The sequence below is a fragment of the Pteropus vampyrus genome, unplaced genomic scaffold, assembly GCF_000151845.1.
Source record: "Pteropus vampyrus isolate Shadow unplaced genomic scaffold, Pvam_2.0 Scaffold541, whole genome shotgun sequence".
NCBI lineage: Eukaryota > Metazoa > Chordata > Mammalia > Chiroptera > Pteropodidae > Pteropus > Pteropus vampyrus.
The window spans coordinates 662741-690191 of NW_011889322.1; the positions used below are offsets into that span (position 1 = coordinate 662741).

The 27451-nt window shown below is 42.6% G+C and overlaps 1 protein-coding gene across 10 annotated transcripts in view; it reads left to right on the plus strand.

Annotated features, from left to right (window-relative positions):
• CHST10 (carbohydrate sulfotransferase 10) overlaps window positions 1-27451 on the plus strand; it is a 41284-nt gene that overhangs the window by 7723 nt on the left and 6110 nt on the right. For 2 of the 10 annotated variants that reach the window (XM_011383736.2, XM_011383748.2), the window contains exons 1-7: window positions 7556-7681; window positions 9129-9196; window positions 15688-15792; window positions 16816-16947; window positions 21845-21936; window positions 26695-26883; window positions 27005-27239. In XM_011383736.2, the coding sequence (XP_011382038.1) occupies window positions 7608-7681; window positions 9129-9196; window positions 15688-15792; window positions 16816-16947; window positions 21845-21936; window positions 26695-26883; window positions 27005-27239 (895 nt within the window). In that variant the 5' untranslated portion in view covers window positions 7556-7607. Of the gene's footprint in view, window positions 1-7098; window positions 7306-7555; window positions 7682-9127; window positions 9197-12374; window positions 12487-15687; window positions 15793-16202; window positions 16373-16815; window positions 16948-21844; window positions 21937-26694; window positions 26884-27004; window positions 27240-27451 lie in introns of those variants that run through there. The other 8 variants (XM_011383739.2, XM_023525216.1, XM_023525217.1 and 5 more) reach the window with 8 other exon arrangements.

Consider the following 27451-nt stretch of genomic DNA (forward strand, 5'->3'; position numbering starts at 1 on the left):
GTGTCTGTTCTTATGCTGGTACCACACTCTCTTGATTACTGTAGCTTTGTAGTAAGTTTTAAAATTGGGAAGTATGATCCCTCTGACTCTGATCTTATTTTTCAAGATTGTTTTGGCTACTCTGAGTTACTAAAGTTTCCATGTGAAATTTAGGGTAACATTGGAAATTTCTGCAAAGAAGCTGGCTGCAATTTTAGTAAGGATTGCAAGGAATCTATAGATCAATTTTGCAAATATTGACATCTTAACAGTATTAAGTTTTCTGATACATGAACAGGGGATGGCTCCTTGTTTATTTAGGTGTTCTTTAATTTGTTTCAAATGTCTGTTATTTTCAGAGTGTAAGTTTTATATCTCTTTTGTTAAATTTATCCCTAAGAATTTTATTCCTTTAGATGCTATTATAAATAGACTTGTTTTCTTAATTTCATTTTGGATTGTTCATTGCTAGCCTATAAAAATATAATTCATTTTTGTATATTAGTCTTATATCCTACAATTTTGTTCAACTCATTGTTTAATTCTAAGCATTTTTTAGTGGAGTCCTCAGGATTTTCTATATACAAGATCATGTTATCTGAAAATAGAGGTAGTTTTACTTCTTCCTTTGTAATATGGATACTGTCAATCATTAACAAAACACGGCTAGGTATTCCATCACCAAAAAAATTATTAGGGAAAAAGGAAGGATTGCAATCCAGTACATGCAGCCATGGTGAGCCATGTGCAAAAAGAGCAAGAGAGCAAGAGGAAGCCGGAATCCCTTTTTTAAAGAGGGGATGAAGTTAAGGAGATGGCAGTTATAACCATAGAGCCTTGTTGTATACGTAAAGAGATCTTCCTTTGGGATTTTGTGACTGACACACGGTGCGAGAGCTCCTCCCACAGGCCCTCCTAATTCCTGACTAGGTTAAGGTCTCTGTCATAAATTTTGACAATATATCAATTTTTCTTGCCTAAATATCCTACTTAGAACCTCCAGTAATATGTTAAATAAAAGTGATAAAAATGGACATCTTTGTCTTGTTTCTGATCTGGGCTGGGGTGGGGTGGGATGGAGAAACTTTCAGTCTTTCGCCATTAAGTATGTTGTTTCTGTAGAGCTTTGTAGATGCCATTTATCAGGTTGAGAAAGTTCCCTCCTATTCCTAGTTTGTCACATGCGTTTATCATTAAGGGAAAATAAATTTTGTCAAACGCTTTTTCTGCTATTTAGTCTGTGATTTGTCTGTCCTTTATTCTATCGATATGATTCTATTTTCAGATGTTAAAACAACCTTGCATTCTTGGGATACATTCCACTTGGTCATAGTGTATTAGCCTTTATATATGTTGCTGGATTCAGTTTCCTTGTATTTTGTTGAGGGTTTTTGTGTCCATAGTCATAAGAGATATTGGTCTATACTTTTCTTGTGAAGTCTGTCTAGTTTTAGGATCAAGGTAATATTGGCTTCATAGAATGTGTTGAGTTGTATCCTATCCTATTCCAGCTTTTGGAAAAGTTTGTGAAGGATTGGGACTAATTCTTCTTTAAATGTAGAATTCAACAGTTAGGTCGCCTGGGCCAGGTCTTTTCTTTGCAGGAAGTTTTAAAAATACTAATTCAATTTCTCGTTAATGTACTCATATTTTCTGTTTTTTTCTTGAGTTGCTTTTAGCTAGTCTATGTCTCTCTAGGGAGTTTGTCCATTCCATTAGGTTATCTCTAACTTGTTGGCATATAATTGTTCATAGTATTCATTTATAATCTTTTTTATTTCTATAGGTTTGGTAGTAACATTAGCCCTTCCATTCCCTGTTTTAGTAATTTAATTCCTCTTCTTTTTCTTGGTCAGTCTAGAAAAAGGTCTGTCAATTTTGTTGAGCTTTACAAAGAACCAGTTTTTGTTTTGTTATTTTCTCTATTGTTTTTCGATTTTCTCTTTTATTTATTTACTGTCTAATATTTATTACTTCCTTTTTTCTTGCTTTGGGTTTAGTTTGTTCTTCCTTTTTTTTAGTTTCCTAAGGTTGAAAGGTAAAGTTCAATTTGAGATCTTTTCCTTTTTTAATGTTCTTATTTGTAGCTATAAATTTCTGAGCACAACTTGCAGTGTATTCTATATGTTTGGGTATATTGTGTTTTCATTTTCATTTATTTAAAAATATTTTCTAATTTCTTGTGATTTCTTCTTTGACCCATTTGTTATTTAGGAGTATGTTGTTTAATTCTGTGTATTTCCCAAATTTCCTGCTGTTATTGATTTCTAATTTAATCCCATTATGGTTAGAGAACATACTTTGTATAATTTCAAGCCTTTTAAATTTATTGAAGTTTGTTTTACAGCTTAGCATAAAGCATATATATCCCGGAGAATGTTATGTACCCTTGAGAATAATGTATATTCTGCTCTTCTTGAGTGGAGTGTTTTATAGAGGTCTATTAGGTATGATTTTTATAGATGAGAAAAATTAGATCGAAAGGGGATTAGTGGATTATTCAATGTCACATATCTAGCTGGTCACAGAGGTGGAACTGTAAGGGTGAATGATGTGAATTGCCATTTATTCTAGAACATCAAAAACTACTGATTATTAGCAATTTCTTATAGTTCAACCTCATAGAATCTAAGACTCCTGACTTTGAGTCCAGTGTTCTTATCACTAAACTGGAATATTGTATTAGGATAGGCTGTGCTGTATACGACATATACCCTGGACTATCCTTGGCTTAACACAACGAATCCTGATTTCTTGCTCATCTTATTCTATGCAAGAACTGCAACTTTGACTACAACTTATGACTCACATCAATGGTGACTCAGGGATCACAGCTGCTTCCATCTGCTTTCTAGAATACATGATAATGGCAAGGGAAGAAAACCGCAGGATCACACGGCAGGCTCATAAGGGTGAGCCTTATAGATGGCTTAGATCGCTTCTGTGTACATCTCATTGGCCAGAATCCAGTCACATGGCCCAAACCTACTCTGTGGTTATCTTACTTCCAATATAATTTTCTATCTTTAGCCAACTATATTGGGAATATAGTTTAACCTGATATGGGGGTGGGGGAGCGGGGTCTGTGATCTCTTCCCATTTCAAGAGTTCAACACCTCTTTGAATTATTTCACCTTGGTTAGTCTTTAAAGTATATTTCCAACAATTCAAAATGTAGGTCTTAAAAATGCTCTGACTTAAAATATGAAATAAATCATCTTGATGAATTTTTCTAAATGTAAAGCCGCGTCGTATTTTAGCAAATTTTGGAGAAATTATTAACAAAATAGCCCCCTAACAGAGACCCTAACAAACTCATTAGAGGTTTTCTAAGGGCCAGAACATGGAATCCAGCCTGTTTCATGCAGCCATGTCCTGGTAAAACACAAACAAAAAAAAACTTTGAATTGCACGGCCATCTAAGGGAAATCAACTTGTATGGGTTTGTATAATCCTTGCCTCCAACAACCCGTCTACTCTAATTAACTGAACATTTCACAGTTCTAGAACTACATAGAGATGCCTGGTTGCGGCCACTACAGCTCTCCTAAAGCCTTAACCTGGACAAAATGTCATTTTAGCTCTGGTAAGTGTTTCCTTATACACCTACCATGGGTGCCAAGTGCAATTTTTCAGTGGGCTCAGGAAAAGGAACTGAGAAATACACTGACTATATGCAATTTACCATTACCTTTACTGTCTGGTGTAGCTGAGAAATAACTTCCAAACACATTTTTTAAAAGAAAACTGTGGGTAGCTGGTATCCACTGTGCATACTGAGTTGAGAATTCAGGAAAAGGCAGGGTGATATGGTGGAAGCCTCTCTGTGGCACAGCTCAGAGCTGGAAAAGAGGCAAGAAGGAAAGCAATGTCATTTCTAGCACTGACACTAAAGGACCCCAAGTGCATTTGTGCTCCACTGAAAATAAAGAACTGGAGAAAAAAGTATAAAATCTTAATATGACAGAATGCTCAGAGGAACTGGCAAATTCCTACTCTTGCAGGATGATAGTTCTCCATACAACTTGCACCCCCTATAAGAGGCATCTCAAATTCTCTAGATAGATCTCTGATTATTCCACTGATTTGGTTCAAACAGGTGGCAATTGTTTTTGATAGGTGGTTAACTTCTGTCTTTCCCGAATATCACCTCCAGCCCAGGCACCTCCAGCCTTGCCTTTAAAGATACACACTTGGACATTGTGGAGGGTAAAAGAATCTGGTATATTTTTCTCTTACCATTAAGACTTTGGGTTTCTTCTAGAACAGCAGTTCTCAAATGTTTTGGTCTGAGGATTCACTTACACTCTTAAAAATGGTTGAGGAACCCAAAGAGATTTTGTTAATCTGGATTGTATCTATCTGTACTTACAGTATTAGTAATTAAAACTGAGAAATTTAAAACATTTATTAATTCATTTAAAAATGATAATATTCCCCTTATATGTTACCATAAATAACATATTTTAAGCCTCTCAATGTGCTTACCAACCTGGAAGCTCTCCAAACCCTGTCGTTTAGACATTTTTATGGAGGTTTCATCACATAGGCACGATCAATTATTAACTCAATCTCCAGCTCCTCTCCTCCCCAGAGGTTTACAGAAGTAGAGCTGAAAATTCCAGGCTTCTAATCAAGATTTGGTCTCTCCACCTGAAGCTCTACAAGGGACCATCTAGAGTTGCCTCATCAGACACAAGACACTCCTGTCACCAGGAAATTCTAAGGGATTAGGAGTTTTTTGTCAGGAACCAGGAACAAAGGTCAAGTATTAGAACAAAAGATGGCCCTATCACTCTATCACTTGGTAAATTACAACGGTTTTAGGAGCTCTGTGCCAAGAACCTGGGAAAGGCTAAATATATTTGTTTCTTATTTTGCCATCATTGATCTATCAGTATACCATATTTTAAAAAAATGGTTGTTAAATCACCACTGATTTCATCAGAAAAATTAAGTAGTGGGATGCTGTCAAACTCATAGTGGCAAACATAGGTCTTCCAAAAAGTTAAATTTTCACTTGAAAGCCTGAATTTTACCATTGACAATAAATACTATCAGTTGTTTTTTCGAAGTGACAGTCTCATTTCATTCATTTTGGAGAAAACATCTACCAAATACCTAAGTCGGTGGAACCATAGTTTGTCAGTTTTTCTTTTAAGTAAAAATGATCCATTAAAAAAATAAAAAGCAATTAGTTGTTTTGCATTGCAAACCACTGTAGCCCCAAACTTTGCCTCCAGACAACTATTGTACTTCTGTTTGCAGCAGGAGTGTTTATGTGCACTGCCAGTTCCCATTTCAAAGGGACAGTCTTCAGTGACACTTTGCGTTTCTATGTTTTTATCACAAGTGCATGGTGGTGACAAATGCAATGACCACCGAGTCAATTTTGTTCCACTACCAGGATTTATGCTGTCATCAGTTTTACCCAGTATTACTTTTGCACCATCAGAGCAAATGTCTGATTAGTGAAGACAATTAATGTCCTAGTATTAATATGAAAACAGTTTTGACATTGTAATCTCTCAAAGAATCCGGGAGACCTCCGAGGGTCCACAGATCACAATTTGAGAACTGTTACTTTAGAATCTATCCTTCTGTTATGAAAAGTAAATACTAATACTTTCCAAAAGTCCATTTATAGACAAAAAGAGGAAGTGGAATAATTTGGGAAAAAACAAACAAGAAAAATACTGTTACCTTAGTCATCAATGAGTAAGCTCCTAGAAACAACTATATCTTTTAATATTTGAACAGCCTCTTGAGAATGCTATATAATAAATGAGAATGAAAGTAGCTTATGTTGTAAGGTTTACCACTGGGGGACAACAGTGCTATATACTTTAAATGCAGTTATTTCCATTATTATTCAATATCAGACTGAGATAAATACTACATGATATCCCCATTTTATAGATAAGGAAACGGGCACAGAAAGACAAAAGAACTTGACAGGGTCATATGTTAGATGTGGAATAAGGATTTGGTCCCATGAGATCTAATTCTCAAGCGCAGACCCTGAAATCCTATATAATATTCTATGTCACATCTAAGCTCCACATTTACTTATTGTGCTTCTCCCACGTTTGTGCATCCATTCGAATCCTCAAGGAAAAAGCAAATGCTTCATGTTGACCAGAGCGCCCAAAGGGCTAAATATCTGAGTGAGTGACCAAAAGGCCAAGTAAAACATCTTCCTACTTGAAGCCACAATGGTTTATAACCAGGCTAAAGTGAAATTCTGAAAGGGTAAGCCCCATTGATATTATATTTAACTCATTAAGGAGGGAACAACAACAAAAAAACTGCTTCCTTGAAGCCTTGACAAAAATCTTACGCACACACATATAGTTAGGTACTTAACAAACATGTAGGTTAGATCAGAACCAATTTATCTTTTCCAGGGCAATAAAATCTCAACACCTTTGGAACTAACTTCTGTACCAGCCTCAGATTCTGCTATATTATCCATATGTGCACGTTGAGAAGTTACAATTGGTGATTTGTACTTCTTCATCCATTCACCTTACAAATCTGAAACTAATATTGTATGTCAACTGTCACTGAAAAATTAATTTTTTTAAAAGTACTACACCACAGGGCTGTACACTGTTCTGGCCTTTCTCAGTTTATTCGCAGTTGTTTATGAGTCAAGTTTACCTTGACAAAAAAGTTGTCAAGCTGCCAGCCAATGGGGGGGTCTGTAAAGAACAGAAGGCTCCACTTTTGCTAGGTAGGCTGATTAGAAATGCTCGGAGGTACCTCACTTTTCAGTTAAAAAAATTTTTTTTTTCCTTTCTCAAACACTAAACCTGTGTTCGGGCTGGAGACCTGATGGGACGTGGTCTGGCCTCACGTCTCCACGTCTCTAATTTCCTGGGATGTAATTTGTTTTCACGGGGAGGTAGGCAAGCGCAAGGCCTGGGCGCGGAACCCCGCACAGGCGACCAGGAGATAAAGTCCCTAAGTCCCTCAGCCGCGCATCCTCACTCCTCTGCGGCCCCAAGCAGCGCGCGCACGACGGGGACGCGCACGGACAGCTGGCGGCGCGTATGGACGCGCGTGGGCCGCGGGGGGCGGTGGCGGCCTCGCCCCCTTGAGGGCCTGGCGCGTCGGGCTTCCGTTTTCCGGTGTGGCGTCGGTCTCCTCCCAGGCCGGGCGGGCCGGCGGAGCGGAGGCCTTCGGGCGGGGCAGGCCTCCCACGCTCCGGAACAGTGGGACCTGTGAGCTTGGCCCCCAGGTGCGCGAGGCCGAGTCGAGCTTCGCCCCAGGGCTGCCCAGGGCTCCGACTCCACGGAAGGTGAGCGCCGGGCGCGGCAGTGGGTAGGTTCCACAGACCCCCCCAGACCCAACCCCCACCCCACCGGGTGGACGGAAAACCAGGCAAAGCGGCTTTTCTTCGCGAGAAGCAAGCATCCCAAGGTGTTTGGCGGCTCGAAGACCTCCATAGCTGGCGGGATGAATGGGAAGAACCTTCCTCACGTTAATTATTGAATGAGGCGGCGTCCTTGTTGCGGGACGCTGTGCTCGCTGGATTACGGATATTCAGTGATGATCTATCATTCACTTCTCTCGTCTTTGGCCAAGATTTTTGCATTTGTATTTGGGGCGGAAAGAGGAATTAAATGTTCCATTTGGAGTGCAAGGGACATGCAGGAAAGAGGGACGACGGGCGGCCTTTCCTACGTGCATTGTCTTGGTGGGTGAGCGGAGGGGACGGTTGCAAATGCGTGTTCCCTCAGTGCTCTCAGCTCTGATTTTGACAGTCGCGAGGCCTGTCAAAAGTTGGAGGTTGAGGCAGACGTTTCTGCACTTCTGGCTGGGAAGATGAACCAGGTTTTCCGAAAGCTGTCGTTTTGTTTTCCAAGTCGACTAAAGGCAGGAAAGGGATGGCAGTGAATAGAAAGCAGCGGGCCAGATTCTGGTTAGCTCAGCCGGAGCAGTGTCATAAAGGGGTTTTTGTCTCCAGCACCCAAAGTCTAGGGCTTTGAGCCATAAAGAGTTGAGTATTGGTCAATTTTAACTGCTCGAAAGAGAAATGTGTCAGACATTCTTAAAACTAGGCAGCCGAGTTTAGCTCCTGCGCTGATCTCCAGCACCTACTTAACTCCGTCTTTTCAGTGACTGGGTGGGTGAAAGAGAAAAGACACAAAGAGGAATGGTTTTCTCTCGTTTCTCTCCATTAAAATGAGGGCATAACCCATCTTTGGTTGAAACTGAAATTTCAAGATGGAAAGAAAAAAATCTTTTCACCTTTGCTCTTGACCCTGAAGAAAAGACTCTCAAAGAAATACCCGAGAGAAAAATTCTTTCCCTGTAGGAATGCTTGCAAAACTGAACAAAAAAAGGAAAAAATTAGTAAATATCCTAGGCCATTTGCAGTTATATTCAGATCATTTCTTAAAAGCTTAAGGTTATACAATAAAAAGATGGGAGAGAGATGAATACGGGGCCTTAGAGATTACAAAAGCCAGGAGTCTGTTTTGTCCTGATCCAGGTCTGGAAGAATCTGGCTGTCAGTACATAAAGCTTAACTTTTCTATCTAGCATGAAATTGCTTTTTATCTTCACATTAAATTCTTTAGAAGGAACACAGTAGACTATACTCCATGCATCCCAGGAAGCTTGGACTGTGTTTTGTGTTAAATGAGTTGTGTGCTTATTTTGCCAGCTAACTAACCCTGTTAAATCTGTAATCTCTCTAATTCCATGAGTTTGATTTCCAATTATTCATTCATGATATGACATTTGGCTAAAATTTGCTGGGGTGTTAATGCCTGAAGAAATATAAAACCCAGAGTATACTTTGTATTAGAAGATTTGATCATCTTATACAGGAATCCTTTATCTAATATCAAACATATAAAACAGGTATAATTAAATTTTGCTACAAAACATATTTCATTTTTCATACTACATTGCAGGGTAGTCTTTTAAATAGCTAGCTCTTTTGGTACATTTAGAATATTTATTCACTTACCAAGAAATCCAAATACAACCCACGTCTCTAAGAGACCTGTTGTGCAAAATATGCTTGAGTTATCAAAGTGGTTAGATATTTCCACAAGTATAAAGCAAATTGTGTTAAGTAAGTTGATCTTGTCACTTCTAATGGTGCTTATTGATTTTTTAATTGTTCTATACAGTGGTGGAAGGAACCAAGAACCTCAGGAAAAGGGAATACTGCAGGAAAGTGGACCCCAGGCCTCAGTAGGTATGTGAAGAAGAATGTGAGATCACTAGTTATTTGAGGCTTGTGTCATGTAGTATTCTCATTGCTTCCTTTCTTGCTCTCATGGAGATTTTAGGAAACTTAAACCTCTTAGATAGGAGTATGTACATTGGTACTTAAAAGAAATGTTTTCTTAAATATAATAATAGGAGCAAGCTCTCATGCTGAGATTAGTTGAGTTCTGTACCTGCTAAGAGTGCTTCCTGACATGCAATGAGCCCCACATAGGTATTTGATGTTTATTATTACTATTCATGAAAATCTGTCTTAACCTCACATCTGTTCTGCATCTGGACAGAGGAGTATATTTTCATTCTGGTAACTAAGGATGATCATTCTAAAAGAAACTTCTGAACTTAGATTGAGAGAAACCTTTACTATGACTCTAAAAATCACAGTGACCATAATAGAACTTTATATATATTATAAATTTATATGCAATATTTTATTAGGTTGTAATTTAATGATATTATTGATTAGGTAATATATTTCAGTACAAAACCAAAAGGTATGGAAGAGTTGATTTGATTTGTGGAATGACCCCTGTTGCTGCAGCCTTTGGCTATCTAGTGTCCTTTCTTCCCACGAGTGTTCCCAGGATTACCAGTTCCTTGGGTGTTGCCAGATTATTTTTGTGACGTGTCCTGGATATCTTTTGATAGAATGTTTTAAAAACTGCATATATGATCCATTCCCTGGAGTACATATGTGATTGGGGGTGGGGATCCAGGAGTTTCCATCTCAGTAAAGGACCATTGACAGGATTCTTCACCAGGGCCATGTCCTTTGCCTCTTCATCAGTGCATGAGGGACACTAGCCTCCTTGCTGGTCTTGGGATTCTGGGACTCAGACCAAGCTCTTTGCCCAGGTGGCTGCATGATCTATTTCCTCACTCTGTTCTGCCTCTTCTCAAGATTATCCCTTCTGAGAGGTTCTCCCTTTATCCTTTACTCTTTGTTATTATTGATGGCTCTCAGTACCTGGTGTGATCCTATACATTCATGGCTGTTTATTTATGGTCCGTCTTCCTCTATTAGAATCAAGTACTATGAGAGCAGGAAGTGTGTGTTGCCTTACATATCCCTAGGGCCTAGAACAGCTCCTGGCCTAGAGCAGACCGACCATTGGTAAATATTGTTAAACAAATGACATTTGGAAAAAAGCTGTTTTAAACAGAATTAGATGGGCTTATTTACTACGGGACTTTTCAGAACCTTTAATAAGTGAATGTACATAGCACAAGTGGAGCAGGGCAGATGGGAGTCAAGCTCTTCAGCATAAAATCAGCAAGGCTTTGTGCTTTGGGTGACAACTCAAACACTGGGGAAAAAAGCCACTGGCAAGAATGTTATTGGCAGTTGCACAAAATGGATTTACGAGCATCATTTTGAAAATGCAGGGGAGAGAGAGTTTGCACCAAAATATGGTAATAGTCCCATTGTTAGATGTAAATGAATGCTGTCTTTCTTTTAGTTTAGAGAGAAAAAAAACAGATTAGTATTTCTTGTGTGTTTAGTTATGTTCTTGCTTCCCTGTCCCTGCGTTCCCCATAAGGTCTTAAGTTCCTTACGGATTTCAGCAAGCCCATCCCTGTGACTTGGGTTTAGATCCTGCCATCTTGACACATGACAGTCCCCTTTAATAACTAAAGAAAAGCTCTGAAGATGGATATCTGAGTCCTGGGGGCCTGGGTAGCACACCGTGACCATAGGGGACCTGGCCCACACTTGGGTTTGCCATAGTTGGCTGCAAGAGAGACTTTGGGAGTTGTCTTTGCTCCTTGAACAAAGGAGAGTTAATTACAAAAAATGTCAGGCTTTGTAAAGGCCATTTGTCACTGGGCTGCAGGGAGAGCAGCAGCCCTTGGCAGAGCCATGGAGAACTGTTGATGTCAGCCCAGTCTCTGCAGATAGAAATAGCGAGCCTTGTGGTGTCATCCATGGATAGGAGGCAAGCCCCTTGGGGAGCTGGTGCAGACAGTGGAGAAGGCTTAGGGGAGCTGGGACTAAGGGAATTTGGAATGCCTTTCTTTTTGCTTAAAAAAATGGGAGCAAATTATTGTTTCTCCAAGGTCAGACCAAACCATAATTCTACATAGTTAGTTACCTATAGATGGCTGGAAAAGAGAGTAGATGGGAACAGTGATGGAGGTCTTTGATTCTAATTAAACATCTTTTTAAGCTGTTTTTCCAGAGCTCATGTAATTTAAATCATCAATAGAGTCTAGTTGACAGATACTCTTTTGCAACCAATTTTCCTTCTTAAAATGAAAGGAGGTGATAGGATACTATTATGTTAGAATGTCTAAAATCTGCATTTTTAACAAGCTCCCCGGGGGTGGTTCCTGTGCACATTAAAATTTTTGAGGGGCTAAGGGCCTGGACCAGCAGTTCTCAGTTTTGGTTGCTCACTGGAATAGTGGGCAGAACTTTTAATACTTGCCTGGGATCCATCTCCAGAGATTGGTCTTGGCTCTGGTGTTCTTGGGGCCCAGGGATTGCTATGGTGTTTTAAAAGCTTCCCAGGTGATTCTAATATACAGACAGGTCTGGGAATCACTGCCCTCAATATCACGTCAGACACTACTAGGTAGATATTTAGGTTCAGAATGCATGAAATCTGAAAGCAAAAACATGCCACAGCTAACTGGACCTACTCTTTAGGGTTCATAAGAACATAACCCATTATATGTTGTGGTTCTTACTGGTTCATTTGCTGTTTTGAGAGACCTAGATGATGGTGTGTGATGTGGAACACTTGACTGGGCTTGGTAGTGCCTGGTTAGAATATTCCCACTCCAGTGATGAATATGGCCTTGGGACTGGGGAATGGCCCACTGGAGAGAGTTACACTTTATATTTTTGACTCTGCTGCCAGAGAAATAACTTCAAAAATTGAGTCAGATCATGACACTGTCTTTCCTCTTCTCATGTAAAACTCTCTCCAGTGCCTCTCCATTGCTCACAGGCCACATAACAGCCGAGGCCCAGTGTTGTCTGCCCACATCTTCTCTGGCTAATCTGTAACCAAGCTCTGGAAACTCAAGCCAAACATGGCCTTCCTTCAGTTACTCAGGGGTTCCCAGCTTGCTCCCTCGTATGCCTGGCTTCTGTTCCGTGCTATTCCCCAGTCCTGAAATCTGCCCCTTTTCTCCCTTAGGTAACTGTGCTGTCCCCGACTTCTCCACCCAGGTCATGTCCCCTTTTATTTTCCTCTCGCAGCACCACGTCCTTCTGCCTCATACCACCTCATACCAGATTCTTTGATATGTGTGAGTCTCTCCATTAGTCAGCAAGCTCCGTGAGGACATGAACGTGTGTGTTTGGTTTGGGACTCAGTGTTACTATATCCCTGCACCTATTCTGTTGGGTAGATGAATACATCTTACGCAGTGAACTTGATAATTATTTTTAGGTAGTGTCCTTAAAATTACATGCAGGTGTATATCTGCCTCTGTTGGCGTGTCATGTGTTGTAAACTATAGAGATATTGGACCTGAGAGAGGGGGTGTTTTGAGAAGAACCAGGCTTCATTTTGCTGGTTCTAGCTGGCTGACATAGCATGCGACTTGGAGAACAAGTCCCAGTTTATCTAAATTTTTAACCAACTCACCTTGACAGCTTTTCACTGGAGTCTGTGTATAATTTCTGAATTTTCTTGCTATAAGACTACAAGATAAAAGTGCTTAAAAATTAGGTATATCTCTCCACCCTGGGCTTTACCACCAGTGTGTGCCTCCTGGTGTGATGAAAGCATCCATGTGTAGTACTATAATTTCTTGCAGGCCCCAGGTAAACTTGCCTTCCCCACTTCCCTGGTCTGCCCTGCGTGGGCTTGAGCAGGGAAGACCCTGCTGCTGCTCCTGTCTGTATTTGATGTAGGAAACATGTAATCACCCAGGTGGAGGAGCAACTCTGGGATGGGAGGGGATTAAGGCCAAGCAGGGGCATGGAGGGCCTCCAACCTTTTTTGTAACACTTTATTTCCATTAAAATAACTCAAGTACAGTAAAGCCGTTAGAGCTGAGCTTCTGTAAATCGGTGCTTATTATATCATTCTCTCTACTTTTAGTTTTAAATATTAAATCATTTTAAAAACTGAAAAGTCATAAAGACAGATGTATTTACCAGATATTCAGATACATATTGAATTTGTCACTTCAGCCCATTCTTTCCTGGCCAGGGAAATATTTCCCCTCTTTTCCCATACTTCACAAAGTGGTAAGGAAACTTCAGTTGGTAAAAATGAAGTAGAAAAAATTAAATGGCAGAAATAAAAACAGCAGGGTCCTGGTATATTGGTGGCATTTTCTATATTTTATTGGTTTTTATTATAAAATGTATACATACTTATTGCAAAAATGTTTTTAAAATACAAAATTGTGCCAAGCAAAAAATGACTCCATTTATCCTCTCATTTTATTCTGTGCATTACGTGTATGTGTGTGTTAGTATGTGTATGTAATCATATGTTCACACATATATAATTTTTTTAACAAGATCATACATTCAGTTTTGCAGCTTTCCCTCTTTTGTTTACTGATATATCTGGACACTTTGGATCTCTGTCATTGGCATATCTTTTGGCTTAGAGTTTTATTTAAAATTAAAATGACTTTTTTTGGACTTCAGCAGGATTTCCCAACCTCCCAACCTCCCAACCAGTATGTTTTAAATTGCACGTCTTTCCAAATGCATGTAAATGCCATGACTTATAAAATATAATTTTGTTTTCAAGTAATACTGAAGCCCTAGTAGCTTTGATTATTTTCTAGTCTCAGTTAATGGATATTAAATATATAGCTGCTCTCATGTGGAGACTGGAGAAGTATTTTGAGGTTGAAAGAGGGGCTCACATTTAAAGACTTTAATTTGGAAACTCTCAGGTAGAGGGTTGGGCAAAGTGTTTTCTAAAGTGCCTTTCAACTCTTCTAAGTTTTTCTAATAAGTTTCTTGGTAGATGTCATCATTCAGCAAATAATGATGGTTGACTTACTATGTGCCTCGCACTGTTATAGTCCTTGCTTACATTTTAGGGGAAGCAGACGGTGAACCAGGAGAAGCATTTAGTCTGTGTAGGGTATAGTGAAAGAAGTGAAACTAGATGAGGTGATGGAGAGTGGCTTTGTGGGTGGGCCAATGCATCTGTCAGGGAGAGTCAAGTCTTCCCCTGCTGCGCATGGAATGCAGGGCGGGAGCAGGCCCTGCTGACCTCAAATTTACAGAAGCCCAGTGGCCAGGAGAGATCGCTCCCTCTTGGGCTGCCTGAACACAGGTTCTGTGGCTGGCCAGGAGACCTGCAGTAGGGCATGGTGATCACTGGCAGGCCTCAGCCTGGTCTGGGTGGCCATGCTGAAGACACCAGTAAGGGCCTGTGGCTTTACACTCTTCTTCTCAAGAGAAGGTTTTGACAGGGGGTTCTCCTGCTCCCTTCTGTATAGAGGAAGTGTGTCTCCATATGTATGGTGGGGAAGCCCAGGTGGCTCCCCTTGTTTGTGTTCACTGTCCACAGCACTGAGCAGTGCTGCAGGCCACTCAACACCGGGCCCTCTTTCTCAGCCTCTGAATCTTCCCAAGAACTAGTACACAGGAGCAAATGCCTCTCTGTTCAGGTTGCATGCCACTTGCTGGATGTCTGTCTCCTTTCTCTGTACTCACTCCCCAACCCACACTCCCCCTCCCCTCCCCTCTGTTAGAAAGGCCTGCAGCTGAGGGTTTCTCAATGAGGCACTCCCACTGTGACCAATGGGGTTGGACCCCACTGAGTGTCACTGTCTTAGAGGGACATGCTCAGTGGACTCATGACTGTGACTCCCTGCACTCCGAGCACAGTCTGTACTTCTCCTGTCTCTGGAAGGGAAGGGTTAGTAGCTTGAATCACCTGGGATGTCAGGCCTTTCTTTTCCTTTCTTCTTAGGGCAGACTACCCTGTCACATTAATTTCTAGTCACCACACTCAGAGGGTATATATATGTAGATTCAATTGGAAAATCACAGGGTGCTGAGGCACCGGCCAATATATGTTGTAGAGGGTCTGCTCCAGGCCAGGTGGTCTTCTATGTGCATTCTCTCATTTAATCTTAATGACTGCTCTGGTCTCAGAGATAGAAAACCAAGGCTCCAAGAGGCTAAGTCACTTGCTAAGTCACAGAACCAGTGAGTGGTGGACCCCCCCAGGGCTCTCTGCCTTGTGCTGTGCTGCCTCAGAGGAGAGAAAGGGGGACTTGGTTTAGACAGGCCAGCTGGCTTCAGGAGTTGGAGAGGGACTGGCATTCCCCTTGTTGTGTAATATTGCCAGGTAAAATACAGGACACCCAGTTAAATTTGACATTCAGAGAAAGTAGATATTTTTTTTGTTTTTTTTTTAAGTATGTCCCATGCAATCTTTGGGGCACGATTATACTAAAATAATTATTTGTTGTTTCTCTGAAATTTAAACTTAACTGGATATTCTGTGTTTTTGTTTCATGTAGCAATCCTACTTGGGGACTCAGGAAGCACACTGGGCCTGATGTATGGGCAACTGAGGATGACACAGTGTGAAGCACAAGCCACCCTGGAAAGGCCCAGGCCACACAGTAAGTGGTGAGCGCGTTGCTACGGCTTGTGTTCAGGTGTAGGCTGGGGACCATTTGGTGGAGGGCATTTGGGTTTCAGATGCCTGGTCCAGTGAGATTCTGAGAAGAAAACACCGTTGAGGAGAGTTGGCCACGTGCGTCCTCACTGAACTCTGTCCCATCCAGTGTTCAGAGGCTCCCTGACGTCATTTGCCATCAGCACATGTTGAGAGGACCACTTTTCCCCGTCGGCCAGGAGTGATGGATGGCCTCAGTCAGCTGGTGGACACTAACCCAGCCAACAAGTTCTCCTTTAGTGGTTTGGTTTGGCTTGAAGAAGCACTGTGCTAAAAGTGACATGAAACATACATTTTTGTCTCTCTTGCTGAAAACCGACTGTGACTTCCTGGTTCTTTATGTGTCTCCTGCAGCAGAGTGTGACTTGTGTGACCTGCTCAGGACTGACGTGGCCAGCATCTCTTCTGGGCAGTGAAAGCATGAAAAACACCCACTCTCCTGATTCTGCACATGCCCTTGCAGGCAAGAAAGTGGAAACAGAGAAGCTTCGATGTTCATTTATCCTGTTATACAGATTCTCTAGGTGTGGCTCCATCTCGTCAAGTCGGGGTTCTCAACAGCCTGCTTGTAATTGCCCGGTGTGACTTCTGCCCCCTTGGGAGGCCTGCTTTTGCCCCACTACTTCCCGGGCCTTTGTGGGCGCTGGGCGTCAGAAACACATTTTGATGTTAGCTTGGGCCAGAAAGGAGTCGGAGGCAAATCTGCAGAAGTAAAATCTTATCAGACATTCCAGAACAGATGGAAATGGCTGCCTTCCATTCAAATTGACTTAATTATCAAATTGAAAAGTTATTAATTTAAAATAAAATGTTAAGTTAAATACTGAGTCAAAATACCCAGTGTATCAAAAGATTCAAAAAAATATTTGTATTGATGCTATTAACTGAAATTACCTATTCTTTTTATTACCTTATGTTTAATTGACGTCTTTGTAAGCAGCAGGTACCTTCTGCTTGTGTTTTCTAGGAACAATCACCGAATGGCTAACATTTGACAACATGCACCACCAGTGGCTTCTGCTGGCCGCATGCTTTTGGGTGATTTTTATGTTCATGGTGGCCAGCAAATTCATCACGTTGACCTTTAAAGACCCTGATGGTATGTTTGCTGTCTTGGGGAATGGCTTTGGCTAATTCAGATTTGCCTGTGATGTTGTTCCTGGGTACATGTACGAATGACTCCAAGGACTTTCATGCCAGAAAGGACTTTGGTGGTCATGGCATCCAAATCCTTCATGTTATAAAGGTGCTAGGGAGAGGAGGAAAGGGACGACCCTTTCCCAGCACTGACCCTGGGGGCGGGCAGAACTTGCTTGGTTTGTGGATTCTTTGGCACCTCCTCCAAGACATCCCTAAGGCTCAGGACCTGGGAATTCGCCCTGCTTGGTGGTGGTGTGAGATGCTGCCGTGACTGATCACACATGTGCCAGCTGGTGCTTCATGGTGCTGGCCATGTGTATGAAGGTCGCCTCAGTGCACTGGAAGGAAGGTTATTTAAAAATGTGTATGTCGGGTTGTCTGTGAAGATTTTTAACTCCCCTTGATTTGATGTAGCTGTTCAGATGAGGACACAGCCCAGCCGTAGCAGAGCTGCTTCTAGGTCATGCTCCTCTCCTTTGCTTACTTAGGCCTTAGTGTTTTTTCTAGCAAATGGATGTGCTACTTGCTCTAACAGCCTCTAAGACTGACCTGGGCATGGGGAGACGCTGAGTGATCTATGAAGTGCTGGGTATGTGTAAGGAGGTGTGGCGATGGTCATCTTGAACACCGAGGCCGCTCCTTTCAGTGGCAGGTGAGGTGAGGCACAGGGGAGATAAAGGTTCACAAGCAGCTTTTGATAGGACTAACGATGATGTCTGCCTAAGAGGGAGGACACTTGTGACTGGTGTGCATAGCATCTTTATTCTGCACAAAACTTTGCACATCCTTTTCCAGATGGCAGCTCTTAGGGAGATTAGAGAAGTATCCACGTGAGCAGTTTTCCCGATTTCCTCTTTGCAGCTGCACGACCTGTGCCATCCGTGTGACCAGCAGGCTGTAGGCCCAGCTTGCCCAAGAGCTCCTAGATGTGTTCCTTCGGTGCTGAGGGCTGCCCTGTGCCCCCACGTCCTGCTCCCAGTCTCTCTGTCATCCCCACTATCTGTCTAGGAAAAACAAAGTTGGGAGGCAGATCTTCAGGCAGAGGAGGATAGCCCTAAAATCAGCATCAAGGATTGTTCTCAGCTCCATAGTTGCTGCTCAGTAACAGTTATTTGGCCCTCAGTGCTTGGCACCCCAGCAGGCTGTCACCACAAGTACCTCCTCATCTTCCAGGGGTCCTCGTGAGGACCCAAGTGTTTCACAGCTTCAGGAAGGTGATGTCACACCTGCCCGTATCCAGGGTAGCCAGAAGCATCATGGATAATCACGCTAACCCCAGGGATCAGGGCCTCTGTCTGAATAGCAAGGGCCCAGTCTTGGAGGGTGGTTGGAGTTTGAGACAATGATCTCAGCTTGACAGTTTGATGTTTCTCCCGCTGCTCCAGCTCAATTATGTTACTGAGAATGGCAACCCCTTGTTAAGCGTTAGAGTAGTGTTTCTCCTCCACACCCCCCTTCACCCCTGCACCTCAGAATCCTTGAGAAACTTTGTAAACCTTGCTGCTTGGACCCAACCAGAGACCAAATAACAGAATCTAGGTGTGGGGCCCGGGGGAGAACCCCAAGTATAGAACAAAACTGGGAATTGAAAGCTGCTGAGAATATGAAATCCATGTTACTAAGATCTACGTGTTTTATTCCTGATTCCTTTAAATGTCACCTCCTGGTAAGGAAGGCACTTAAAAGGCAGGTCACGAGGTTGTTTATGGTTTAGTTTATTTTAAAAAGTAGAAGAATAGGGAATGTATTTACGAGACTTCACCAAAAATAATTAGATGTATTTTGAGTTTTAATATTCTCTGGCAGTATAGCCTCTCTTTAGAGGCTATAGCACCTCATCCTCAGTGGTATATGATAAATGAGATGTTATTTTGCTTTTATGTAGCAAGTTTTATGCTGAGTGTTTTCAGAGAACTGTAGATGCTCAGAGGGTTTTGTGAAGGGGAGCATAAAATTAGAGGGAAAGAAGGGAAAATCTATGGGGAAGGATGAGAAGCTTTAGGATTTTGAACCTGAGAGATCTGTTCCTGACTTTGTGCTGCGCACCCAGTCTCCCCAACCTTGTAAGGTGAGCTGTACTTCCTTGCACTCTTTGATATGCGGTGTGGCCACGTGATTGCTGTGGTTAGCAGACCAGCACACTGGTGTAGACCATTCCACGTAGGGACTTCAGGGCCAATGCACACTTGGCCCCACTCCCCTTTCCCGCTCAGGGAAGCATGGAGAGGGCCCCCCAGGAGGGTCCCTGGTGAGGGTGATGTCATCTCTGCGTTGTGCAGTGAACTCAAGATTAGAACCCATTGTCGTTGGGTCCACAGCAGAGCCACAGCATAGGCAAAGGAACCGCTCGCTCTTTGATCGTAGTGGCGGGTAATGGCATCTGCTGGAAATAAATGGTTCATGGCAAAGCAATGGAAAAACCAAACTGTGCATAAATTGTGCTATCAGTTTTATTTGAATCTAGTTGAATCAAGGTCGAGGGGATTTGGGGAGCAAATACCAGGAAGTTTAAAACCAGAAAAATGTTAAAAATCGGCAGATGACTGGCCGTTGTGTGAGATGTTCCACAGCTACCAAAGGCTGTTCTGTGTGCTTCTGAGTGAGTAAAATAGGTGGCTTTTCAAAAATTAATTGATAAATCAATTGCTTAGAATTCAGGTTGCATTGTCCTGTCTAAAATGTTTTTAAGAAAGCTTAGGTTTCTGTAAGACCCATTAAACCTATGGCAGAGCTAAGCATTGCGGTGCTAGTAGAAGACATTGTTGGAACAGGAAGTGACCAAACAGGAGTGGAATGTGACTTTTTCATTAGCACACCAGTGCTTTGGGGTGACAAGGTTGTGGAGGAAGAGTAGGGACAGATGTTGGTCCCTCCGAGTGCATTCAGCACTTTGGGCTGATGGCACTGATACTTTTGTTTAGTTTTGCACTGCAGATGGCACTCTGTCCTCATGGCAGGGCCAGAAGAGCTCCCATGCACAGCTTCGGTTAGGTTGCATTTTAACTCAAACAGGGAAAGGAAGGGTAAAAAATTTTAGTGGGATTCATAAAGGTGTGTGGCAGAGAGATTCATTTTGGGGTCAGATAATTCCCCAATGGGGAGATGGGATTTCTGTTGTTGTCAGGGCCCTGGGAGGATGCTTTCATCCTTCCTGTGCAGGGCAGGTGCTCTTCACAGTTGTGCTGGCTGGGGAGGGGGACGTGGTAAGTGGGGCATGTTCAACAGCCAGGTGGGGCCTGCAGGAGAGTGTGCAAAGTGTTGGTATTCATGACTTAAGAGGACTAGGTTTTGATATTTTTTTAAAAAGTGAACTGCACCTTTGTTCATACATTGTTATGCTGACTTCTATGCTTTGATTTGATAGCTATTTTTTATTTCTAATTATGTATTAAGCTTTGCAAAATTTTGAAAGTAAATGTTTCTTTGATTGTAGAGATCTGAAAATTATCTTCAAATTCTGCCCTGAAGGTTTCCTAGAAACCAGTTTGCTGTAATTCTTACTCTGGAATTGCATTTTGTGAAATTCCTCTAGTCTCACCTCAGTTCCCATGGATTTTTAAACTAATGAGTAAGCACTAACTTAACTGCTAATTTGACTTTTTTTTAAATTAAACTTTTTATTTCGCTCTCATTGTGGAGTCGCATGCAGTTGTAAGAAGTAACAGAGAGCGTTCCATGTCCCCTGACTCAGTTTTCCCCAGGGGTAACATCTCAGCTTCACAAGCAGGATTTTGATATTGATACAATCAAGATGCGCATACCTTCACCACCACAGGGGGCCCTGTGGTGGCCCTTTCATAGCCACACCCACCTCTCTCTGCACCGCCATCCCTACCTGTTCTCCCCAGCAACCACCGATCTCCTCCATCATTTTGTCATTTCAAGAATATATGCAGTACGTGACCTTTCCGGATTGGCGTTTTTTCACTCAATATTAAAAATCTCTGGGGATTCATCCACCTTGTTGCGTCTGTCAGTAGTTTGTTGCTTTTTATTGCTGTGTAGTACTCGGTGGTGAGTGTATCCCCGTTCGTTTAACTCTTGGGGCTATTACAAATGAAGCTGCTCCAAACTTTTGGTATAAGGTTTTGCATGAACGTAAATTCTCTGGGATAAATGCCTGGGAATGCAATTGCTAGGTTGTGTGGTAGTTGCATGCTTCATTTTTTAAGAAATGACAAAAATATTTTCTGGAATGGCTGGGCCATTTTATATTACTGTCAGCAGTGTATGAGTGATTCATTTCTCTTCGCCTCCTCCCTAGCATTTGGTATTTTCACTGTTTTGTAGTTCAGCCATTTTGATAAGTATGTAGTGGCATCACACTGTGGTATTAATTTGCATTTGCCTGATGGCTATTGATGTTGAACATCCTTTCAGGTGTTTGTTACCTGTATATCTTCTTTAGTGAAACATCTGTCCATGCCTTGCTCATTATATAACTGGGTTTTTTTTTTAACTATTAAGTTTTGAGAGTTCTTTTCATATTCTAGATTCTTCTTTGTCAAATACATGGTTTGCAAATATTTCCTCTGTCTATATAGCTTGTCTTTCCATGCTCTTTATTGGGTGTTTCTTAGAGCAAAATTTTTTATTTTGAGGAGATTTATTTTATTGATTTTTCCAAAGATTTTCTCCTATGTTTTTAAAAATGTTTTATAATTTTTATGTGTCTATAGATGTCCAATTGCTCAAGTACCACTTGTTGAAAAGACTTCCTCTTCTGAATTACTTTTGCCCCTGTCATACCAGCTGGGCATATTTGGGTGGCTCTGTTTCTGGGGCCTTTTCTCTGTTGCAGTAATCTGTGTGTTTGCTCCTCCATGAGAAGATGTTCTGACTACTCTGTCTCCTAGCCTACAGCGCCAAACAGGAGTTCCTGTTCCTGACAGCCATGCCTGACATGGGGAAGTCGCCAGGAGGGAATCGCTTTCCTGAGGAACTGAAGGTGGGCAAAGCCAGGAGGAGGGCAATATCTCCTCCACCCCGTCAGCAGAGGAGCAGGGCTGCCTCTTCCCATTCTTACCTGTGCTGTCTCCCTCTCACCTGCTCCCTCCCTCCAGCCGCACCAGGTCCCCCACTGTTTTGTGGACACTAGCCTCCTGTCCCTCTGTGCACTCATCAGCTGTTTTGATTTATCATTGTGTTCTGTTTTGTAGGCACAGCTTTTGTCACTCTGCACGTTTCTCCTCATCTTTTTAGCTTCTCTTTGAGAGAGGCATGGTCACATCTATTTTTATGTCCTTCACAGTGCCTTGTCCGTTATGAGTGCTCTGTAAATATTGATTTTGCTGTATTCCTGACCAGCTGAGAGTGAGCCTTCCCAGGGGAGTGGGGGGTGTTAAGTAAGGCCAGGAGACAACCAGGGGTACAGGAAGCCTCTCCGACACAGTTTCAGGCAGAATTGCTGCTCCCACAGCCTAAGAGTGCTGTGGAGCAGAGAGCTGAGTTTAGGAAACAGGCTGATCATCCAGAATTGTGGAGTACATGGCAGAGCCCCGGGCTGCTAACTTGTACCCAGCACTTACCTTCTGTGACATTCTGACTCCATGTCTTTCTCCTCAGGCTCCTTTTGCACATAAATTCCTAATCAACCCTTAGCCACAATGAGGGACACCCTCTTGAGGTCCCCTCTCCCTTGCTGATCCCCATTCTGGGTCCAGAAGGTTTAGGTTGCAATTGTGTTAAAAGAATGGAATGGGTAGAGCAAGCTCTAAAGATGGGTATCAGCTCAGAATTAAACCACAGAGAAAGGACATTTCCTGTGCGTGACTTGCAGTGTAAGGACAAGTTAGAACCTAACAAAGTCTGGAAAGCATGCACCTTGTCATTGTAACGTGCTGTTGGAGTTAACTTTTGTAGGACATGGATGAAATAAAGGTCAAGCCTGCCCAACTCATGAGATGGACCTGGAATGTGGCTTTAGGTCAAGGTGATCCAGGACACGGAAAGAGTATGGATGGACTACAGAGACCAGAAGCAAACCTGTAGGAAATATGAGGGTGGCTTTAATAAAAAGAGTTAGAGAAATTGATGTTTAGTGACTTGGATTAATAATGACACAAAGGTAGGGTAAGAGTTTTGCAAGAGGAATGAAGTGCTTTGAGACAGGGGCTCTGCTAGAATGCCATGACACTGAAGGGGCATACCGTCCCGCAGTCGCTCTTGGTGACTCTTTCTGTAAAGACAGTTGGCCTACAGGAGTCATTGTGGTGAAAATATTTTACTTACACGTGCCTTACAGTTTGCAAAGCACGTTACTGGATCTGAATATGCCATACACAGCAGGTAGTGGGCCTGGGGTTTCAATTCGGTATTCTCTGTCCCCTTCTCTTCCTACCCCATCCACTGAGTGTCATAAAGCTCAGATGCAAGGAGAAGGAAGTGGGGAACTGTAGTCAGACCCAGTTCTCTGAGACTAAGAGTCATCAGATGATGTTAAACTCAGCATATGTTTCCCAAAAGGAAGGTGATTTAGGAAGGAGATCAGGTTGCAGAGATTGTCTTTAAAAGTTTGTTTTGTACATAACATAGCTGCATGTTTGAATGGAAAATAGTAGAAAATAATATCAGACATTAAAATTGGTTTTATATATTTACAAGGAGAAAAATAGAATGGTATCAGTCTGTAAACACAATTGAATAATAACAATTTTTCTTTGTGTATAATGTTTAAGTTTGAAGAGAAGTAAATTTAAAAGTGATGGAGTTTTTTTGCAGTTTCTCAGTAGAACCTGTTTGGAAGCCCTGCCCCATGATGCACTGCTCTTTAGTGTCATCTGTGATGGGGATTAGATCTGAAGTGTAAAAAGTTGGAACAGACTAAGGAGAAGAGAGAGAGACTCTCTAGATAAGTGAGCAAGAGTTGAGATTGATGAAGGAATGAGGTTAAACTAGACCACATTTATCAGAACAGAAGCAAATGCCTGGTGCTGATCCCTGGAGCTGTGCGAGGCCAGGGCAGGCAGCAGGCCATGGTGTGCTCTTTGGGGAGGAACAGAGGCCACCTCAAAGAAGCAGAGCGGGGCAGGTCTGCGGGTTCTGCTCTTACTTCCACAGTGTCTTCACTTCAGGAAGTAGCCGTTAGGAATCCTCAAGGCATTTGTTCTCCACTGGGGGACCCAGGAAGTTTGGTCAAACAGGAGAGAGCAAGGGTGGCCATGAAGAAGAAGGAGGGGGCCGGGTGGTGGGGTGGAAGCTGTATTGTCCTGATAGTTCCAGTGTTCTTGTTCTCTCATGTTCTAGAAGGCTTACATCTTCTCCCATTTTGTAACTGACTCAGTCCCTCGGGAGGACAGGTTGTTACAGCTGCCCCGTAAATGGATTGCCTGGTAAGCCGAGAGCATTTTAACATGTAACAAGGGCATTTTGGTCTATTTAATAAAGTGATTTTAGAGGGACCATCTGTTTTTAAATTTTGAGGAGAAGTTCTGTGTAACATAAAGGGAATAAATAGATGTAGTAGCAGAAACATTTGAAAATGCTTAGAAACAGGACCATAACTGGAGATGACCAAAGAACGGGATTGGAAGAAACAGCCTCGCTAGTCAGAATTGCCTCTCCCTCACCTCCTACTCCCCCCCACACACAGTCGTAATGCGTGTGCACGTTCACACGCACACACAATGATATATGTGTTCTTACTCAGCTGAGGCTTTCCTGGTGTCTCCACAGAACACTGCAGCTGTATCCAAGCACAGAGTAAAGACTCAGTAAATATTTGTCAAATGAATTATTCTGCCACCTGACAAAGCAGTGAAATTCATAAAAGAGCTCTTGTGTTATAGGCATTTTAAGTTATAAACCAGTCCCGAAGGGTCTGTGCCATTGGGAACGTGAGCTTTTTAATAGTTTTTGGCTTTTGAAAGCCAACCTTTTTATGAGAAGGAAAACCAGGTGAGCCCAAATTGTGTCTGTTTTCCTTGTCAGCTGTATGATTCATCCCAATGATTTACTAGGCAGTGGGAAGGTCCTGAGGAAGGCTTTAGAAAGTGGCTGGAAAGAGTGATTTTCACTCTGTAGAAAAAGAGGAAGAGAAGAAGATGAGGGGCCTGTGGATGATAAGAAAAGGACAGGCCAGTCTTGCAGGGAAGTCTGGAGGGGCTCTGGTAGAGGCTTGTGGCTTCTACCTAGTGGAAGATGGGACTGAAAGTAGAGAGAAAAATGCTCTGCTGTCTTTGCAGAGCTGCCTTTTGCTGCAGAAAATACCCAAATGCGGTAAAAACGATTCACAGAGGATGTTGAAGTGTTTTCTAGAACTTCCCAGAAGTCTTCATAGGTGCACCTCCCCCAGCCAGTATTTTTAAATCAATTTTTTATTTAAAAAGTCAAATATGCTTTTATGTTACTTTTTATATTTAAAAAGTCAAAAGAAAAACGTCAACTTTTGTATATTTCTTTTTTAAAAACCATTCACTGAGGTGTTATATATGTTCTTTATGACTCTATTCATCAGGATAAGCACACAGTTCTGTTTCTCTGTAACTCAAATTAAGAAGGGTGGGATTTTGGTTGGCAGCCCATTGTACCAGATTTTAGTCCCTGTGGGCGAATGCTGGAGTACCTTTCATACTGGCTTCCCAACTTAACAAGACTTCTCCTTCCTTTTTAACTGAGCCCCACCCCCACCCAAATGTCATGAGCAAAGGCATTTCCTGAGCCAAGGATATAGACAGAAAGGGCTCGCTGTATTCCATGCAAAGTCAGTGAAGAGACCCACACTGATATATCTTGGCAAAACATTGCAAGTGCTAGAATCATAGGAAAAAATACTACAAGCCCCCTAGGAATTAAAAATGAGTTGCCTACTAAGAAATGACAATTGAGTGTAGACTTCCCTCCACAGTATTCAACATACAAATGAAGTCCCTGCTCAAGAATTTTGTGGGGAAAGCTGTGACTCAAGTTATTTTCACTCGAATTGTATTCCGTGTGAAGGCAACATAGGACCTGTCTTAGCTACATGTGAGTTAGAAGTGACACCAACTACACTGTTGTTTTCGAGAGGAAAAAAGGTGTTCAAAGACCTATTTCAGGTAACTCAGATGATCAAACCACACTTCGAAACTGGAGACATCTTAATAAAAGGAATGCATCCCTTCCCTCATGCAGCCTGGACCCCAAGCTCAGAAATCCAGCCTGAGGCTGTGCTCCCAGCTCTCCCTGTGGTCTTGGGGCTCATGGTGGCAGCCAGCACACTTGCCCTTGCTTGGTTTTAGCCCACTGGCCTGGTGGACGGGGCTTTCTGGCATCAGAGCCAAGCCTTCACTCCACAGTTCATGTGGTAGGTCTTCTCACCTGGTTTGATGACTCCTTGGAGAACAACCAGTGCTGGCATGCTCCAGCACTTGCTCACAGGGGCGGACTTCTGTATGGCTGACATGACTGCCAAACAAAACCCTTCCCCTGCCCTTACCTAGTACTACGGAGAGGTACCATCACGTGCTTGTCACTGAGGAGAGGAGTGCATTTTTAAAACATACCAAATGACCCAAGGTTGAATTTTGTTATTGTTTTGTTAGTAAATCAGTTATTCTCTTATACCACAATATCTTCAAAACACTCACCGTGTGTGAACAGCTGTCCTTAGAGACAGTCCACATACGCATACTCAGAATCACATGGAGGGAAATGCTAGGAAGAATGAAGGGGACAGAAACTGGCCTTCACTAAAATCCCTGAGTGAAAAGTATCCTGCTGTTTCCAGGAAATTATGTGTCATAATGCCATCAGCGGAGTGACAGGAAGACAGCCCACACACCCGCTCCTCGGTTTGTGCAAGTCGAAGATGAAAGAACAAGAGCAGTCGCTGTTTCTGGTTGAGCTGTGGTCCAGTTTATCCAAGGATCCTGCATGCCAGGCCCCTGAGGGCGAAGCAGGCCCACAGAGCTCTGCGGTGTCTGTGAGGGCAGCACTCTGCATGAGTGTCCACCAGGAGGGCAAAGAGGGCCTCCAGGGGACATCCTGTTTTCTACTAATGAAGCCCTGTGCCCCTTTTGCCGCCCTGTTACCTGCAGCCTACTGGGAAGATGCTTTTGGATAGCCGGCTAGCCCAGCCCCTGGTCTATATGGAGCGCCTGGAGCTCATCCGAAACGTCTGCCGGGAGGAGGCCCTGAGGAACCTCTCACACACTGCAGTGTCCAAGTTTGTCCTCGACCGCATATTTGTCTGTGACAAGCACAAGATCCTTTTCTGCCAGACTCCTAAAGTGGGGAACACCCAGTGGAAGAAAGTGCTGATCGTGTTAAATGGTGCGTGCCTCGGCCAGTGTGTACCTGTTGTCGTGGCTGTCAAGGTTTGCTCCGGGAATGTCACTATGGCCTGGATGAGGGAGGGGCTATAGGAAGGGCTGTCTCCTGAGAATGCTGGTGACCTTATAGAAAGTTCTTTGTTTTTCCTTCTAAAGTGTCCTACTTTAGAAGTTGGTGGTGTTACTTTAGATACTGATGTTTTCAAAGGCTAC